This window comes from Coturnix japonica, chromosome 2 (genome assembly GCF_001577835.2).
Source record: "Coturnix japonica isolate 7356 chromosome 2, Coturnix japonica 2.1, whole genome shotgun sequence".
NCBI classification, from domain to species: Eukaryota; Metazoa; Chordata; class Aves; order Galliformes; family Phasianidae; genus Coturnix; species Coturnix japonica.
The window spans coordinates 60,652,545-60,670,374 of NC_029517.1; the positions used below are offsets into that span (position 1 = coordinate 60,652,545).

The 17,830-nt window shown below is 37.5% G+C and overlaps 1 protein-coding gene across 1 annotated transcript; it reads left to right on the top strand.

Moving 5' to 3' along the window:
- Positions 1–10,997: 10,997 nt before the first annotated feature.
- Positions 10,998–13,019, top strand: MC4R (melanocortin 4 receptor). The gene has a single exon (XM_015854466.2). It carries the CDS (start codon positions 11,678–11,680, stop codon positions 12,671–12,673), a length of 996 nt encoding a protein of 331 aa, XP_015709952.1. The 5' UTR covers positions 10,998–11,677; the 3' UTR covers positions 12,674–13,019.
- Positions 13,020–17,830: the final 4,811 nt, after the last annotated feature.

The following is a 17,830-nucleotide window of genomic DNA, read 5'->3' on the forward strand; positions in this document are numbered from 1 at the left end:
ATTGATTAATTTTTAATGACATGCTCTTTCCTAAAGTAGTTGTAGACAACTGCTAAGTGCTATGCAGAAAATTCACTGTACAAAAATAAAAGGAAGGTGAACTTTTTAGACAAACCTCTCATTTTATAATGAATAGTGTAATAGAGTGTAATAGCATTAACAAAATAAGCTCATAGAACTATACGTTGGTTATGCAATAGCATAAATCCAAATTTCATAAATTTCATTAACCTTCCTGATCCATGCTTCAGAAGAGATCTGGAACAGTGGGGAAAAGTCAAGAAGGCAGCAATGAGAATGACAAGGAGGTGTAGCAAACATGAACCGAAGGGAAAGGTTGAATGAATTAACTAAAGAAGAAAGGCTAATGCGGAATATGAATTCAGTAGGTAAACATTATGCATACTGGGATGGTGCAAGGGATACAAAAGAATTGTTTTTCAAGTCAAAAGTGGGAAGAAATCAGTGAGATTATCAGAGTACCAGCTGTATTAAATTATCAAAACATATAGAGAACTCTGAGGATGTGACTGATATGTTTGTTGTTGATGTGTGTTTAAAATAGAAAAAAATCCAAGAGTCTGAAGTCAGAAAATGTTACATGTTAATGCTTTCCTTTTCTCTATTTCTTTATGTTACTTTTCTTGCTTGAAGTTTTTCACCTCAGTGTCTGAGCACCACTTGCACAGTCCCATAAAATCTTTCCTATATTGGACAACATGCTCATTGATGGACAAAGCAAAAGTGACAAAAGCTGAATAGCACTTACATGAATCATCAGAAAAAACATTTTGTGTATGTTTCTCTATGAGTGTTACCTATATAATACCAACTGCCTAAAGTAACAGAAAGCTGAATGTTTGTTTTGTTGAGATAAAGATCAAAATCACCCTGCTCATTTCGTACTTTGTTCACTTCCAGAGTGTAAGAGTTTATTCGCAGTGGAATAGTTTTGAAATTATTTGGTTGAAGAATATCTCAAAGCATGTCCTTCACCCAGATAGATAGATCTTTAAGATTCCTTCCAACCCAAGGCATTTTGTGATATGATTATGATTTACAGCACTACTTATTCTTGAACACTGGTATCTCAATAACTTCTGGTCCTCTCTGTGGAAACAAGACAACTAATCTTTTCCCCCGGTTTTCAATAAGCTATGAACATGGATATCATTCTAGGAACTAAGTTTTGTAATTTATCTCAGCCACAATCTATTTCTCTCTGCCACATAAATTGCCCTGAACAGTAGGATTATCTACAGCATTTACAGAAACAATAACTTGTTTTCAGATTACTGAAATCAAGATTTTAATAATCAGCGAGCTTTATAATACTTAGAGTTAAATTCTAGAAGCTTCACTGAATGCTAACTTGCAAATCTTTCTGGGAAAAACAATAAATATTTTTCTAGAGATCTTCCAGTATGTGGATTAACTTCCTGGAAGCAATCTAAAATTGCTATTTTCAAATCCAGTGTTGCTTTTAAGACAACTTTTCTCAGATGAGTTGTGCAAAGAGAGTTGTGCATTTATACTTTGTTGCTGAAGATGGGTTAAGAGCAGTTGTTTGTTGATAATTGCTTTTAACCCTCTACTAGCAGCTGAAGAAAATTAAATGTTCATATCTGTATTCTTTTCAGGAGCAATTTGAATTAAAGGAGCTTTGTTCCAGCTTGGAAAATTCCACTAGGCAATTTCACTGCTGCGTGGTGCTGATATAAACATCTCTTTGCCTGACATTCAAAATCCTGTGCAGCACAACCTGCTGCATTTTTATGCAATGGTTAGTTAGGATCCAAACAATGATATTAAATACTTGGTTTAAGGTTGTTGATACAGAGGAAAAGGACATGAGAAGATTCCTTCATTCTTAAATCTCTAGTGAGAATTCATGCAGCTGGAATGATAAAGCTTAAGGATGTTAGATTACATACTGCTGAGAGAGATCAAGAGAGCATCTTGTCAGGGGAGAGAGGTAATTGCATAATGGTAGAATAGCTCTAAATATAAGAGCTTATAAATACATTTGCTCTCCATTGATGGAAGACAATATTTGATATTCAGAGAAAGGGTCAAAGAAACTTTGAGTTTTCTGGTCATGGATTCATTTTTTCCCCGAGCAGTTAAAAATGTTACAGCATTTTGGTTTTGATTGCAATTGCTTATAATAGCCCCAGATGATCCAAGACAATCTGGACAACTGCACCTTCACAGTGAATATTGAATGCAAGGAAATATTTTCTGCTTGAGAGCTGCGCGCAAACTTGATAAGTCAGACTTCATAAGATTAACAGTAATTATCACTAAAGAATCAACTTCTACTGGAAGCTTTTGTGAAATGCAGTGTAGGTCAGTATTTTTTACAACAGGCTTCTATCATAGACTCTGTACTAGCAGCTTCTTTCAGTTTCAATGGAACACCTTTGTTATTTTTTTAAGGAGATTCTCCCAGTGGGAAGAGTCTTTTTTAAAGCAACTTAGCCTAGAGTAAACAAAAAGAATACCTCAGGTCTACAGCATGTTCATAAGCATGATCTCAGACAAAAAGGCATCAGAGATATTTCTTCCACGTCCTATAAAGGTCATAGCAAGTGCACGCAGAGAAGGAAACCATAATACTCAAATGAAGAAGTAAATTGACTGTGAGGGTAAGGTGATAGCCCAATTCTTCTGCAGGTCTTTATTGCTGTTGTCAGGGTAATAAGTCCTGTGATCAAAGGACAACACTGCAGATCTGAGGCACAGAGGTGAGTCATCTTACTGAGAAAGCTGGCCATTCCCTGAAAGAACTGTCTACTGTGCTCTCCTCATTTCAACACCTTTCTAGAACAAGACACAGTCTGACAATAATGTTCATACTTGACTATTTGAACATCTTTCTGCTGCAAGGCATTCAATTATTTTTTTCCCTTATACTCTATATTCAGCCCTGTGATTGGCATATATGTTAACCTGTGATGGCAGTTACATGAGAAACCTCTTATTTAAAACAAACAAACAAACAAGTTGTTGATTTGGTTCATTTTCATGCCAGGAATGAATTTTGATAATTTTCTCACTTTTTTCCTTGATCTGTATCCAGTTGCACTCTCTGTCTCTGAAAGTCACATACTTGAAAAAAGAAGAGAGCATTCAGCTTGTAGTTGTATACCCAGTGAAAAACTTGAGAACTCTCTGTCACTGTATGTTCAGCTAATTACTGTAGTGCAATAAAATGTTGTTTTAACTCTCAAAACTGAAAAAGAATTACAGTTTGCCTGAAATGCTGCTCCTTACTTTCTCTCTCTTTGTTATTCTGTATGTTCTATGGCTGTTGTCAAAGGCAGAGATTGAATAATTAATTTATAAATAAGACAAACTTCTAATGATAGACTTGTAATGAACTAGTAAGAATTTTGCCATTGATTTCAAGAAAGTTGAGGAATAACTGAATGCAAACACATTTACAATGGTTTTGTCGTGTATGAAATGAGCTTTAGCAATATGCTGAACAGAATACACTGTTCTGAATTAAGAGAAATAGTGAGAACTAAACCTTATTGAGTATTTTGTGAGACTGAGACCTGCATGCATTTGTGGTTTAGGTGGAGATTGTAGAGGTCAGGTAAAGATTAACCTCCTGAGTAAAAAAAGGTCTACAGAGATGCCAGTTGTCCTCTGAACAAGGGATAGACTGTATTTTTCAGTGTCTAGGACAATAGGATCTCATGCTTGTTTGATCCCTTCACATTGCTACCAAATACCCGACATTCATTTTAGTGATTAGAAGTGACAACCCACTAGTTCTGCAGGCAGTAACTCTCGAGATAAAAATGCACTGTTTGGAAATCACATACCCCTAAAGAAAATTGCCCTTCGTATTACTGACTTTCTAAAAAGATTAGAAAAGTTTCAACTTACTTCTTTCCATTGGTTCTATGTATGGAAAATAGATAGGGAAAATTCACAGAAAATAATCTCTCCTTAAATGTTTCCACAATGAGAAAAGGATTTCTGCTGGTGAGCTGAACTAAAACACTGTTGGCATTAAATTGCTTGCTTACTTAATAGAAAATATTAGATATTCTTATATGACTAGTACTGGGAGCATATCCTAATATTTGACAGTTAAAAACGATTTGTAACATTTCATCCTTATTTTCTCTTTTCTGTTTTAAACTAATCAGAATGTAATTGTATAGTTTCCATGAGTCTAGCACAGAAAACTACCCTTTTCTGGCTTAGAGTGATTTGAATCTCTTTAATGAAGAAAATAACTAGTGTGAATTTTAATAACCTTACTAACTCTCCTTTTTGTACAGACGTTACACTAGTTGATGTGGAAAATAAGCTGATGGCCCTCATAAGAAGCTTGCTATGCTTCATTTAAGATGATTTTTTCATACTGTTACCCACATAGGAAGATGGATATGGGAACTTTTTATAAATAAAAAACATACAGGGCATGGCATTGCTTGCTTTTGCTAATACGTGAGAGCCACACATAGATAACAGCACCTGGAAAACAGCATTCACTACTTTACTCATTCCTGTTTAACTCTCAAAGTTCTCAGTTACTGAAGCTGAATGGTCAGTAGAAAGCTTAGAAGTTTTTTGTTTTTTTCTTTTCAGTACAAAAGCAGATAAAATATTACTAATATTTTAAGAAATTTGGGTCTAACTTGGAGTTTCTGGGGATTTTCTTGATCATTTCTCAAAAAAATGTAATTTATCTAGATAAAGGACTCTGCCTCTGAGACATTATAAACTTTTTACTTACTTTAAAGATTAAGTCCTTCAGTAATCAACCTATTTTGTGGACAAAAATAAGCACTTTCTAGTTTGGACTGATATCTCAGCCATCCTTTTCTGTACCAGACCATAATAAGGTAATTCATGTGTTACCTTTCTAGCACTGATGCCTCCTCTGTCTTCTGTTCCTTTTCTAGCACTCTTGGAATATGGAATTTTGAACTCCACAAAGGCAAGAGCTACAGCATTTAATTTACTGCACTGTTCTCACATACTCATTTATCCTTTACAAGCAAGTCTGCTCTGACAGAAAATTACCAAATTATCACCCTCTGTCACAGGCAGCCATACAATCTACCCCAGTAGTAGTGAGGAAAAGGATTCTTAGTGCATGCTTTCTCATAAATGAAAGGAAAGGGAAAAGGTTTAATAAGACTGAACCTTATCAGGGACTAGTTCAGAATAATGTCCTATCCCAGATCATTTCTGCTATTCAGAAAAATAATTGGTTAATTCTCCTGAATTTCAAAAAATCTTTTTTCTGTATGGGCGATGGGTATAAAAAAAAAAAAAGATTTCTGCTTTCTAGAGATTAAGGTTCAGTATCTGTATAGTCTTCTAATTTGGACTTTTCTGAATATCATGGATCTTTGAAAGGGTACCAGCAATTGCAGCAGTTGTGGAAAGATGAAACAGTGTTCTTATCGCCATATTTTGATGACTGATACAAAGCATTGACAAGAAACCAAATCATTGCAGATACACTGTAGCTCTTTAAAAGGTTAGACTTTTTTTTTAGGTATTCTGAAATACTTTTCCTCTTTTTGTCCAGCTATTAGAGAAAACTGCAATAAATACATGTCAGTGAAGATGTGCTTACTTCAGGACAGTGTCAGGTTTGCCCTTCCATATGCTGTTCTCTGCTGTCACAGCCGCTGCCTGATTCACTCACCTGTCATGTGGCATGGGTCATCTACTTTGTGCCTTGTAGCAGATTATAACTAATAATTCTAATTGTTTTTTTTTAAAGTTTAATTCCTAAGGAGGAAAATAGTTGACACATACTCCCTCCTGTACCAGCAGATTGTCCAGAGTCTGTCCAATACCTCTGCTAAAAAAAAACAACAGTGTGCTTTGAGGATATGTCGGAATGGAGGGAGGCCATGAAAGTCCACTATGCAGCTACTCATTTGGAACCTAACTCTTAGCAAACCTAAAGCTACTTTTTGTATTCTTGAGGACTAGCTTTTACTTCCTGTATGTGGGATTATACGGAAAAGAACAGGGAAATGCAGAATATGACTACTTTATGTGGAATTGAGATAGGATACATTTTATATGTACATATTCAGAACATGCAGGAAGAGTTAAATAATCTGTTTTTAGTAACTGCATGTATGTAATACCACACTCACCTCCATAAATTAGTCATCTTAACAGTGGGTGATAACATTTTGCTCTCTTTGCAAAGGTACAAAAGAAATTATGTCATGGTAACAGCTGTAGCATAGTAATTGTGAACTTGTTATATGCACAAGATGTATAGTCATGGTGGTATAAATAGAACAATACAAGGAATTTGGTTTACAAGTAAAGACTGGCATTTTTATGACCATAGAGACTAAATGCAAACCAGCTGGATGAAAACATAGGTCCCATAAATATAAACCACTGGGAATGTGAATTTACGGTACTGAGTTACTGAATGATTTTTCTTCTGCATCACGAAATATGGTTTCTGTAAAATTAATGTTCTCTTTGAATAGATTTTTCTGGACCTAACTGCATGTTATTTTCACTGCCCCAACCCTCAATGCCAAAGAGTTTTAGTCCCCCAAATGCTGCAAGAAGAAGCCTTTTAGGACACACGCCATCCTGAAGTAATGAATGATACACATACTGGAGTCAGGGCCCTGACCACAGCTGCTGGTATCTTCTTAAATTCCATCAATAAATGATCTTGATTTACAGAGGTTCTAATCAACTAATTGTTAATATTTTTACACTTGTCACATCAATCACTTTCTGGTATGAATTTAAGAAGCAGCTACATGGCTTGTTCACTGTAATATAACAGCGCTGCTACCCTCTCAAGAAAATGGGCCGAAATAGAGAACTTAAGCATACTTTGCATATCAAATTAACCCCCACTCTGAGACCTTTTCTGAAAGGCTGAACTAACACAGTGTCATCCAAAACAGCAGGTTTGGGGGTTTTTTGGTTTGGTTTGGCTTTTTTATTTTTTTTTATTTTTGCTACTATGCTGCTTTCAGCTATCACTAAATGATGTTCTGTAATTTTTTCTATCTTGGTTCTCTGCTTCTCATTTGACTATAATGAGACGTAGCATTTTCCAAGCTTTCATGGCCAGACAGCTGAACTGACTAAATAGTTTTTTCTGGGAGCATAAAATGCTACTGCACCTCTCACACTGAAAAACACTGGATATCATTACAGAAGAAAACTGAATGTGATAAACTAAAAAAGCGAAGATAATTGTTAAGTTCTTAATTTGAATTTATTTAATGATCTGCAGTGAGAGAAGCAATGACATTGCTGAAATCTGTTCTATTTAGGATGATACAGAAAGTGAAGAAGAGCATGTAGTTGTTATATTTCCTTTGTTGTATTTGTACACAAAGACCATGGGAAAAAAGAGAAAGGAAGAGGCCAGATTAGCAGCTTATTTTTTTGGCATAAAACAAACTGAGAAAATGACAATTGCAGGATTATGTGTGGAACTGGATGAAGAACAATGTTTAATTTATACTTAATCCTGCATGCTGGCCCATGGAGAGTTATTTAGAGACAGATACCAACACTAAACAGATTCTAGAGTCTTTTATACAAAGTCTTTCTGATGAGTATGAACAGACAACCACCTGAATGTAAAAACAAGAGAAAATTGATTCTTTGGGAGAGAATGGTTGTGAGGGAAAAGACTTGGTCAAGGATAGTGACTACTGCACTGACTATATATAAATGATCTCCATGATCACAACAGTAATTGCCTGAACTTGAAATGAGATCAGATTTAAATATTTAAGTGCTCAAAGCCCCAGAACTCATGGAATTTTAATGCGAAATTTTCCACTCACACATTCACGGCATACTCAAGTAGGTGGAAGTGTTTTATGTGCCAGCAGCATATACATTTCAGTACTTTTTGGTGGCCAGATAGGCTAAGTTGTTGTTTGAATTTGTACAAACACAAAGAATAATAATTTATTTATTATAGTCCTTTATATATAATCCCCCCTCCCCCCTGCCCCTCTTTTTTTTTTTTTCCTGGATAGTAACATTGTACCTAAACTTCTCAAGTTCTCTGCTGTAGAACTAGTGACCTACCTTGCGAACTTTCTTTGCAACAGGCATCACCTTTATTACATCCAAAACCAGTATTAATTCTTTGTATTTCTTGTGTTGTAGGATAGTATCTGAAGTTTATGATAGCCTGTTCTGTATTGATACATACCTTCACATCTGTGTCAGTCTCGATAGAAAACAATACTGTTTTGATAACCTACTTGCTTGGATCTCCCTTCTAATGAGTTTCTTACCATTTCTCCTCTGTTTCTACAGACAGACACTGAAATAGTAAATCTCATCTCTATGTTTCAGCAACATGGACATGGGATTCAAATATTCTCAGACGTTGAATGAGAATGTGACTATGCTAAATCACTCTACCTTTCTTTTTGTTTTCCAGTGGGCCAATGCAGCCTAATTCTGACTCATCTTTTCTTCCTGTGTCTTTATTGGTATATTATGTACTTGGTGACTCCAGTGAAATCTTTCTTCTGAGTTTCAAAAGCAACTGTTGTACAATCACTTGACATTTCAAAATGTTGTGAAGAGGAGATGATGGAAGGTTGATGTTGGAGTATAGTTGGAAATGCAACACAGGACAATGGAAAATTACATAGGAAGAATTCTTAAAATTGGCATTTTGAAAGACTAGTTAAAATAATATCCTTTACTGCATGGCTCCTCATTATATTGAAAGGGGAGGCTAGTATCAAATCTTTATTGAAGTTTCATTTCTCCTAAGCACCGGAGCTTGTGTTAATATATCACCATAATTAGTTTATTTTTTTTCTTCAGACACTGCAGTTTTCTTATGGTATTAAAAATCTCATTACCTACAATGCATGCAAGAAATACTTGCTCAACTTTATTTTTTAAAATTGAAGAAGCAGTTTTTGCATATTACCTCTGTTATCCATCATTAAAAAAAATCTTAAATATTGGTATACTTTCAGGCATGACAGAGTAAAGTTCCTTTGTGCTATTTTAGAATTGTATGGTTTTGCTTTTGTAAAACGGGAGCCGGAGGTATATATCCATCTTCTACCATAGAAATGTTTAGACATACATACATCTTTCCTCATTTAAAGAAGTACTTCTATGACACATTCTACCTTCTAGCCAGGGAAGGCTAATGATTTATCTTTACATTTACTCCCTAGCGATAGCTGGAGATGAAAACAGAGATAATATGTAGAGAAAGGGAAGAGCCAGAAGAGGGAAACAGAACAATGTTTCCTAGAGGCAACTTCTCTCTGCTCTTGCCAGACTCTGCTGAACTGAGTCCACCAAAGTGAGGCAGGGTTAGAAGTCCCCATGCTGTCGGCCACATGAAGAGTGATAGAGGAAGAGATGCTGAGCAGCTGCTTCCCTGGTGTTCCTTGCTGTTGACACACTTCTGGCTTGTATATCTTGGCCGCAGGTGCAGAAAAATACATTGTCTAGTGAGATGCTGCTCTCATTCATCAGTCTTTCTATGTATTGTTGTCTCTGCTCTCCCGTTGTAACTATGCTTTTAAGGGTTATGTACACAAGTCCTATCTAACAGGAGTTACAGATACCAGCCCAGGAACCAGTAGCTAGACAATATATCTTTTTGAGTCCTGGTTTCCATTATGTCTTGGTAGGCAAGTAAGTCTTGCCCTCTCAGCAGCAAACTATTCTTTCAGTGCAAGGATGTTGCTGGTGAATAATGTTTCCAAACTATAAAGATGAGGTTTCCTCTGCCTCAAGTTATTTTGTTTATCACAGCTCTGTGAAGTAATCTATCTGGGAGAGGGCCCACAGACAATTGGCTGAGGCTTTTTTCCTGATACAAATCTTCGTAAGCATTGAACCAAATACAAATATGAAAGTAAAACTGTGCTTCATCCTGATGCTGGGATGTTGAGTACAGATAGCTGTGCTTTCACAGGCACGCTGTATTCTTGTGTCTCTTTGGAGTGTCTCATTTGGAAAATGGCTAATGCATGAAAGATGAAAAATGTTTGTGAAGAATACAGACTCCTGCACCAGATACAGACGCTTTCATAGCCTGTCTCTTAGATGACTGGAAATAGTCATTCAAACCACATGACTGCAAAAATTACACTCAAGTGTAACAAGTGACTCTCACATAGCTTTTGTGACTTTAAAATCCACCTCTACTTTAGGCTTCTTTTCATATATTTGGTTTTCTGTCTTTAATTGCACTTCTTGAAACACTAAAACAACTTTTGTCTCTGTTTCTTTGTGTTTGTCTGACATTCTACTACTTCTTCTCAAGGGCATTCCCTGTCAGGCTGCACTCAAGCTGACTTTCAGCTCATGTCAGGTAAACACAGGGACAGACATTTAGATGGATTTTCCTAGATTTATTCATGACTTGTTGTCATTACCTGTGTCTCAGCCACATTTTGCATAAGCTACAACCTTGTCTCCTGTTGCTTTCCTTCATCTGTTCTAAGTAATGCCTTTTTGTTTGTTTGTTTGTTTCCTGTGCAGCATCCTAATTCCTGATGGTGACAAGACTTCAGGATTCAACTCTGTTATCTTCTCCTTCATGGAAATAAGATGATGAAGAAGAATATTACCTGCGATAAAATTATTTTCTTTAGGAAGATTTATTGGGCTAATTAAGTCCTTTCCCTGTTTTTGGTCATTGGATGGTCTCCATTCCTTAAAAGTCACAAGCAGCGTAGCCAGTAGAATGCAGCCTTACAACACTGTGTCTTGCATGTGGACAACTGAGGCACATAGAAGTTAACAATGCATGGGAGGTCTGAGAGAGAGACAGGAGGACATAAATATTTTCTTGCTTCCTAATCCCTTTTCTGTTTTGCCAGATACACGAGGCAGAGCAACTTTATGCCACAGAAGAGGCAAATCACAGTCTGAAATATAAAATCACATCAGTTCAGCTCAGGAAATTCTGTAAGACTGGTAGTACAGTGCTATAAGGTTGCTAATACAAAATCAGAATGAATATATTATTCTGAAAATTAAAGGAGGAAAATAGATCTCTTGTAGCCCCTCTGCTTGTCTGTTGCTACTGGAAGCTTGTGCAGCATCCAAGTCTGCAGCACTGTGTGATGTTTCAGAGAGGCTCAGAATCAGCAGCCCCTCGACTTTCTGCAGCTCTGAGTCCCATTGGCTGAAAGGCAAAGCAGAGGCGGAGAGTGCAGAGTATTTTTCTCCTCCACACACCATAAAGCAGGCAGCCAGCATGCACTGCCTGGCAGCGAGACTGGTGCTTAGAGTTTGAAATTAGTTTCTCCTCGGCAGCAGTCACTTGAGCATTTTACATTTACCTCTCCAAATGGAAGGGTTAAAAAACAGAGAGAGAGAGAGAGAGAGACCTGCAGCATAATAGTGAACTAAGCAAGAAGTGAACTTAGGGGAGAATCTGATACAAACTTCCATACTGTTGGGATTCAGTGATACAGACCACCGAGATGGATGTGATGGTGATCAGAATCTGCATCTGTGAGAGAGCAAACCAGCATCTCTGAGTTTGAAACCTCATTTTACAAAGTGCTCTGAACTACTATCTGCTTCAGTGCTGCCTTATTTTTCTTTTCTTCCCAAACTGAAAAGGAGGATTTCAGAGGAATGCAAGGACAGTTTTAAAACCAGGAAGCTGAAAGGGTTTCTCCATAAGATGAATTTCACCCAGCATCGTGGGACACTCCAGCCTCTCCACTTCTGGAACCACAGCAACGGGCTGCACAGGGGTGCCAGCGAGCCCAGTGCAAAGGGCCACTCTTCGGGAGGCTGCTATGAACAACTCTTTGTATCCCCTGAAGTGTTTGTGACTCTGGGCATCATCAGCTTGCTGGAGAACGTTTTGGTCATTGTGGCAATAGCCAAGAACAAGAACCTCCATTCGCCTATGTACTTCTTCATCTGTAGCTTGGCAGTGGCTGACATGCTAGTGAGTGTATCTAATGGATCAGAAACTATTGTCATCACGCTGCTAAACAATACAGATACAGATGCACAGAGCTTTACCATAAACATTGACAATGTCATTGACTCAGTGATTTGCAGTTCCCTGCTTGCATCAATTTGCAGTCTCCTCTCAATAGCAGTGGACAGGTATTTTACTATCTTTTATGCCCTCCAGTACCATAATATCATGACGGTCAAGCGCGTAGGGGTCATCATCACATGCATCTGGGCTGCTTGCACTGTCTCGGGCATTTTGTTCATCATTTACTCTGACAGCAGCGTTGTCATCATCTGCCTTATCAGTATGTTCTTCACCATGCTCATTCTCATGGCATCCCTTTATGTTCACATGTTCATGATGGCTCGAATGCATATCAAGAAGATAGCAGTTCTTCCAGGGACTGGCCCCATCCGCCAAGGGGCCAACATGAAAGGGGCCATCACTCTCACTATACTGATTGGAGTTTTTGTTGTGTGCTGGGCCCCATTTTTTCTGCACCTCATTTTCTACATCTCCTGCCCCTACAATCCTTACTGTGTGTGCTTCATGTCCCACTTTAACTTCTACCTCATCCTTATCATGTGTAATTCCATCATCGATCCACTTATCTATGCATTTCGGAGTCAGGAGCTCAGGAAAACATTCAAAGAAATTATATGCTGCTGTAGCTTGAGAGGGTTTTGTGATTTGCCTGGAAAATATTAGACTGACGAGGGTAGGTTACTGTGTATTCAGAATACAGCATGGTCTTCTGAGCCATTAGAATCTTTTTCTTCATCAGAACTTGGGTAACATGTTTAAGAGCAAACACTTCTTTTTCTCTCCCTTCCCTCCCATCTTTGTATCCCATTTATGTGTAATTCATATTTCTGTGTAGTGTTTGTGATGTCTACAGTTTGTGATTTACTTGGCTGGGAACAGAATAAAAGTAGCACTTTATAGCAGTTTGTGTTTAAATAAATGTAATGCTGATTGTGAAATACTAAGAAATACGAGCAGCTGTATGTTCCAACTGCTGACAAAATAAAGAATTTGTCTGAGTTACAGTGCATATTGGTTGACAATGTTCCTTATTCTGCTGATTATAGCTATTCATTATGTTACGTGCAACTTAAAATAGAGCTTATGCTTCTCAATTAGTGTATTAAAGGTTCACTAGAATCAGGAGGCAGATTTTTCATGAAGATTACTGGAATCAAGGAGTTGTGTTCATTTATTTTATGTGCTTTTCCTTCTACTCCAACAGCAGCAATCCTGTTCTTTGTTACAGCTATTGCCTACAACAACGGGATTTTTTCAAATACTTGCTAGCCAGGCAATTGAAAGCTTGTTTTATCTTGGTTTTCAATATGATGATTGCTGTGTGTCTGAAAGTGCCTTTTCACAAAATTGAAATTGAATTTGAAATTGAAATTGAACACTCCCTGGAGCATCAGTTAGCACTGGATATATTTAATAGACTGGAGTCCAGATAGGCTGTCACCCTCCGTTCACTCATGAAGAAGGTGCAGTACTAATACTGATAGTGCTGGCACCTGTGTAAAGCTTTGCAGTGAGATTCAGCTGATGATAATGAAGAAGGGATATCAGCCTTAGCATTCAGTCCTTATTCTGATGTTCTGTGGTGAACAGGGACTCTGTTCTTCGGAAGAAAATATAGCTTTCCTAGAAACAAGCTGCTCTCTTTTCTGAAGCATTATTAGATGGGATCCACTGCCTGGATTATTACAGAGGAATGAAAGCAGGTATCAACTTGGGGCCACCTCAGGCACCACTGTGGACCATGCAATCTTGTCTGGACAAGAAGGCTGGCAATCTGATAAGTGTCTAGATCTATGCTTTGTATCTGGCAGCCCTGTGTGTTAGTGCTGCTTGAGGACAGTTCACCTTTTCAGACATCTAATTTAGATGTTTAATAAGCAGGTCCCTGACTTAAGCACCTTGAAAATATTTAAAATGCAGATAGAGGTACACAAAAGCCCATGAAGACATCCTTTAACAACTTGACAACAACAGCTTCTATGTAAAAACATAGGAAAATCAACTTATTTATTCTTGGTAAGTATAAAAATAGAGCAGTAACTGGAAAAGACCTGGAAAGTTTCGACATGAAAAGTAAAACTTTAATGTAAAGAATAATTTACATTTAAGCCTGGATGTTTTATTCTACCAAGATAAACAGTGAATTAGTGAGATGAAAGTTGTGCTTCTTATTTCCTTCGGTTAGCCCAAGACATTAAAGGCAGATGTTATGGCAACAGAAGTTGAACTTTCCAACCAATATTCCATTGCATTTAGTTGATGCCTGACAGAATGGTGTCTGACACAGAAGTGCATATGAATCAAAGGGGTGAAACTGCATTTCTCCATGAGGAAAAAATTGCACCCGCTGACATTCATTGGTGCTTATTGAACATACATGGAGACCAAATGGTGAATTTGACAGTGAAGAGAAGGGTGGCACATTTCAGCAGTGGAATCAGCAGTATAAATGTGACATGAAAGACAAGCCATGTTTTAGATGGCCATGCACATATGTCACCACAAAATGAAGAGTGCCTCAACCAGCTCATCTACCCAGACTGGCTGATGGTGGTGACTGTGTTGAAAAATCACATTTTGTAGCTGAGAATTTGCTCTATCAAATAGTGTTACTGTGCTCTTTGTAACTATTGTAGATTCCATTTGGAGTGACCTACACACATTAAGACCACTTCTGTGTGTATGTGTGTGTGTGTGTGTGTGTGGAAACTATAAACTTTTCAGTAATACATCTCAACCTGGTTCTACCTGTTAGGGAATAAAAGATGCCAAAGTAGGAGGATTAATGCTCAGTGAGGGGGAACATGTGAATGTATTAAAATTAATAGGCAGTCCAGAAATCTTCTTGAATCCTCTTGGACTTTATTAAAAGCACTTCTTTCTCCCGGAAGACACGATGCTAGCTATGCAGAAATGCTCTGGCAACAACACAAGAAATTCTGCTGCCTATCTGAAAAATCTCTGTTGATCTTTGTTCTGCCTTATGCTCTGTAAATTATGATAGCAGGTGCCAGAGATTTGTTTTGTAGCCCATGGATGCATACACAGGCTAGCAGAAGGCGGAACAAGATGTTACTTCAGGTGCTCAAAAAATTACCTTGAAAGTAACTCTTTCTCTCCTTTGGCTATACGAGCACTTGATACCTAATTTAAACAAATACGAATGCTGAAGAGGCTATGAACTCTCAGTTGATTCCTAAAAATAAGAATCTTCTGCTTTGAATCCAAAGAGGAGAGAATTAAGTTTTTTTTTTTTCTTTTAATAGCTGTTGGGGGTTTTCATCAGTGGTTTTCTTGTAGTGTCCAAAATCTTCTGCAACTCTTTTTCATTTACCTGTACTAAGATTAGTAAAGAGAATTTTGACCCCTTTAATATCTAAATCTCATTTAGAATTATATGTTTAAGAACTAGCTTATTGCAGAATTTTATCAACTTTAAGACTGCTTGACATCTCTTCTGTCTTCATTTTATAAAGCTAAATGTATATACCTGCTTTTTAATGGACTTTAATTTAATTAAAGACTTCTTCAGCTCACGGTATTATCTCTCGAGTGCAATTTATTGAAATTGCTGGCAAACCTGCTATATAAATAATTTTTCTATTCCCAGACAATTTTTTCCTTCTAAATATCTGCATCAGTTTCTGTTTGCCTATAGATCTGGCACTTTCCATCAGGGAGTCATAGAAATTAGTGTTGCAAAAAGTAAATATATTAATCTAGTTTGCTGGAGAGTGATGAAAGTGGAGGATTATTTTCCTCACTCAATTTTCTGGAGCTTTGTCTTTCTGTTTCAAAATATTCTAAGAAAATTAATTTTCTGTCTTTAAATATCTGGGACACTAATCCTGTCAGCACTTCACAGTTTTATTATGTTGGGTAACCATGACATTCCTCTGTGGCAAAGAAAAGATTCTGTCTCCACTTTACAGGTGCAAATACTTAGGTTTTCACTTCTTCTGAAGAAGGAGCTAATGTATTTTCTTAGCCTCTCAGAAAGCAGTCTATTGTTGAGCTGGAGACTGACAATTGTATTCTTCGTCCTTACCCAAGAAATGTCTGTAACATAACACAACTTTGAGTATTGAAATGAATGACTTTCAATAATAGGGACATTTCTTTATCTTTGAAGTAGCTTTTCAATGAAGCAAATAACTCCAAAACTCACCTAAGAGACAGCAGTTGTCTCAGGGTAGTGGATTTTGAATGGTGCCCTGATATCTCTTTTGCAATTGAACCATGCTGTCAGCTGGAAGTATGGAGAAATGTAATTATGAGCTCATGAGTTACTAAATGTGCAGTAACACCAGTCTCTGCAATCACACCCTTAATAAACATGTATTGTGCTTGTTATTCATGTAATACTATAACAGCTGTATTGTTGTTAAAGTTAATCCTATTCCCCAATGTGTGTATCTGGGTGTCCTTATTTCTCAAGCTGAAATTCTGGTAAATAAGGATCTTGGACCCGATTTTAGTTGATAATACACCATATTGCTTACTGCAGTCTCAATCCCACCAGAAGGTACTCTCAGAAAATGAACCTTCAGGGATGAAATCTTAATTGTTGGTCCAGAAATTACCTCAGATTTTAAATTAATATTCCAATACCTGAAATCACACCATAAGTATTCTAAGGCTTTCTCTTTAGATGAAATGCTTCTCTTGCTTATTTAAGAAAAAAAAAATAAAAAAAAAAAGACTTCACAGTGTCACAAAGACTCTGCTGTTACTACTAGATGAAGTCTGAGTATGAACAGGCTAAGCTCATTTTACTTGTTTCAGACAGTTCTGTTGTCCTTGCTGGTTATTCATGGTTTTGCCCACACATTTTCTAGAAGAGATTTTCAGGTCTGAGCATTAAATGTCATTCCTTTCAAATGTGTAATATAAACCTTTCATTGATTGTACTTTTCAACCTATTTATTCTCTTGAAATCATTGTTCATTTGTTTCAGTGTCTCTCCTCCATGCTGGGTGTATTTTTGAATCTGCACAGAACTGAGCTCTGTCTTCTCCAGGTTGGGTTGGTCTTGTCCAAATCTCCCATGCAGCTGCTCACTCACTCCCCAGCTCAGCAAGCTGAGGGAAGAAAGCGAGAAGATCAGGAAGGAGAAAGCTTGTGGTGAAAGCAAAGACAGGAGATCATTTAACATCTATCTTTTTAGCCAGGTGGTGTTTAACCCTTTCTTCCCCAGTTGCTACATAAGACACTCAACCATGGCTGCTGGGCCCAGTCATAGTAGTGGGGCAGCTCTGGCATTACCTCACAGCACCCAGGGATGATGCCTGGCACCTTCACACTGAACACAGCAGGGCACAATGCTGTAAGCAACATTTCAGGTGAAGTCCTATTGCTCTATACATTGATATTTTATTTCAGTTTTGCAGTAAGTTTCTCACTTAAATTATTTGCCTCTTTCACAGCCACAGCTCCAGACCAGCTCACACATTTCTTTTTTTTTTCCTGTGATGAACTTAATCAGCCTGAAACATTCCCCTCTCAGGCTCTTCCCTGCTGAAGAGCTTTCTCTGCAGAGCTTCAGATCCTGTTATTAGCCTCTGAATTAATGACTTTGAACACTGTACAGCTGAATCCCATCCTATTTCTATTATTTCAATCTTCTGAATGATCCACTTTCCCTAACTGATTTTCAGATTGTCTTTTCTGTGGAAATTGCAGCCAGCCTTTTGCCACTGAGATGTGACCTCGGCACATCTCTGTTGACACAGTGCTGTGGGACCCGCAGGGCAGGATCAGGCTCCAGGCTCTGATGAGAAGGGACCCATCGTAAATCTTGCCTATATTGTGCCAAGTGTC

What these genes read in the sequence shown, in the direction of transcription:
- MC4R (XM_015854466.2), top strand. Translation starts at nt 11,678, where the DNA reads ATGAATTTCACCCAGCATCGTGGGACACTCCAGCCTCTCCACTTCTGG.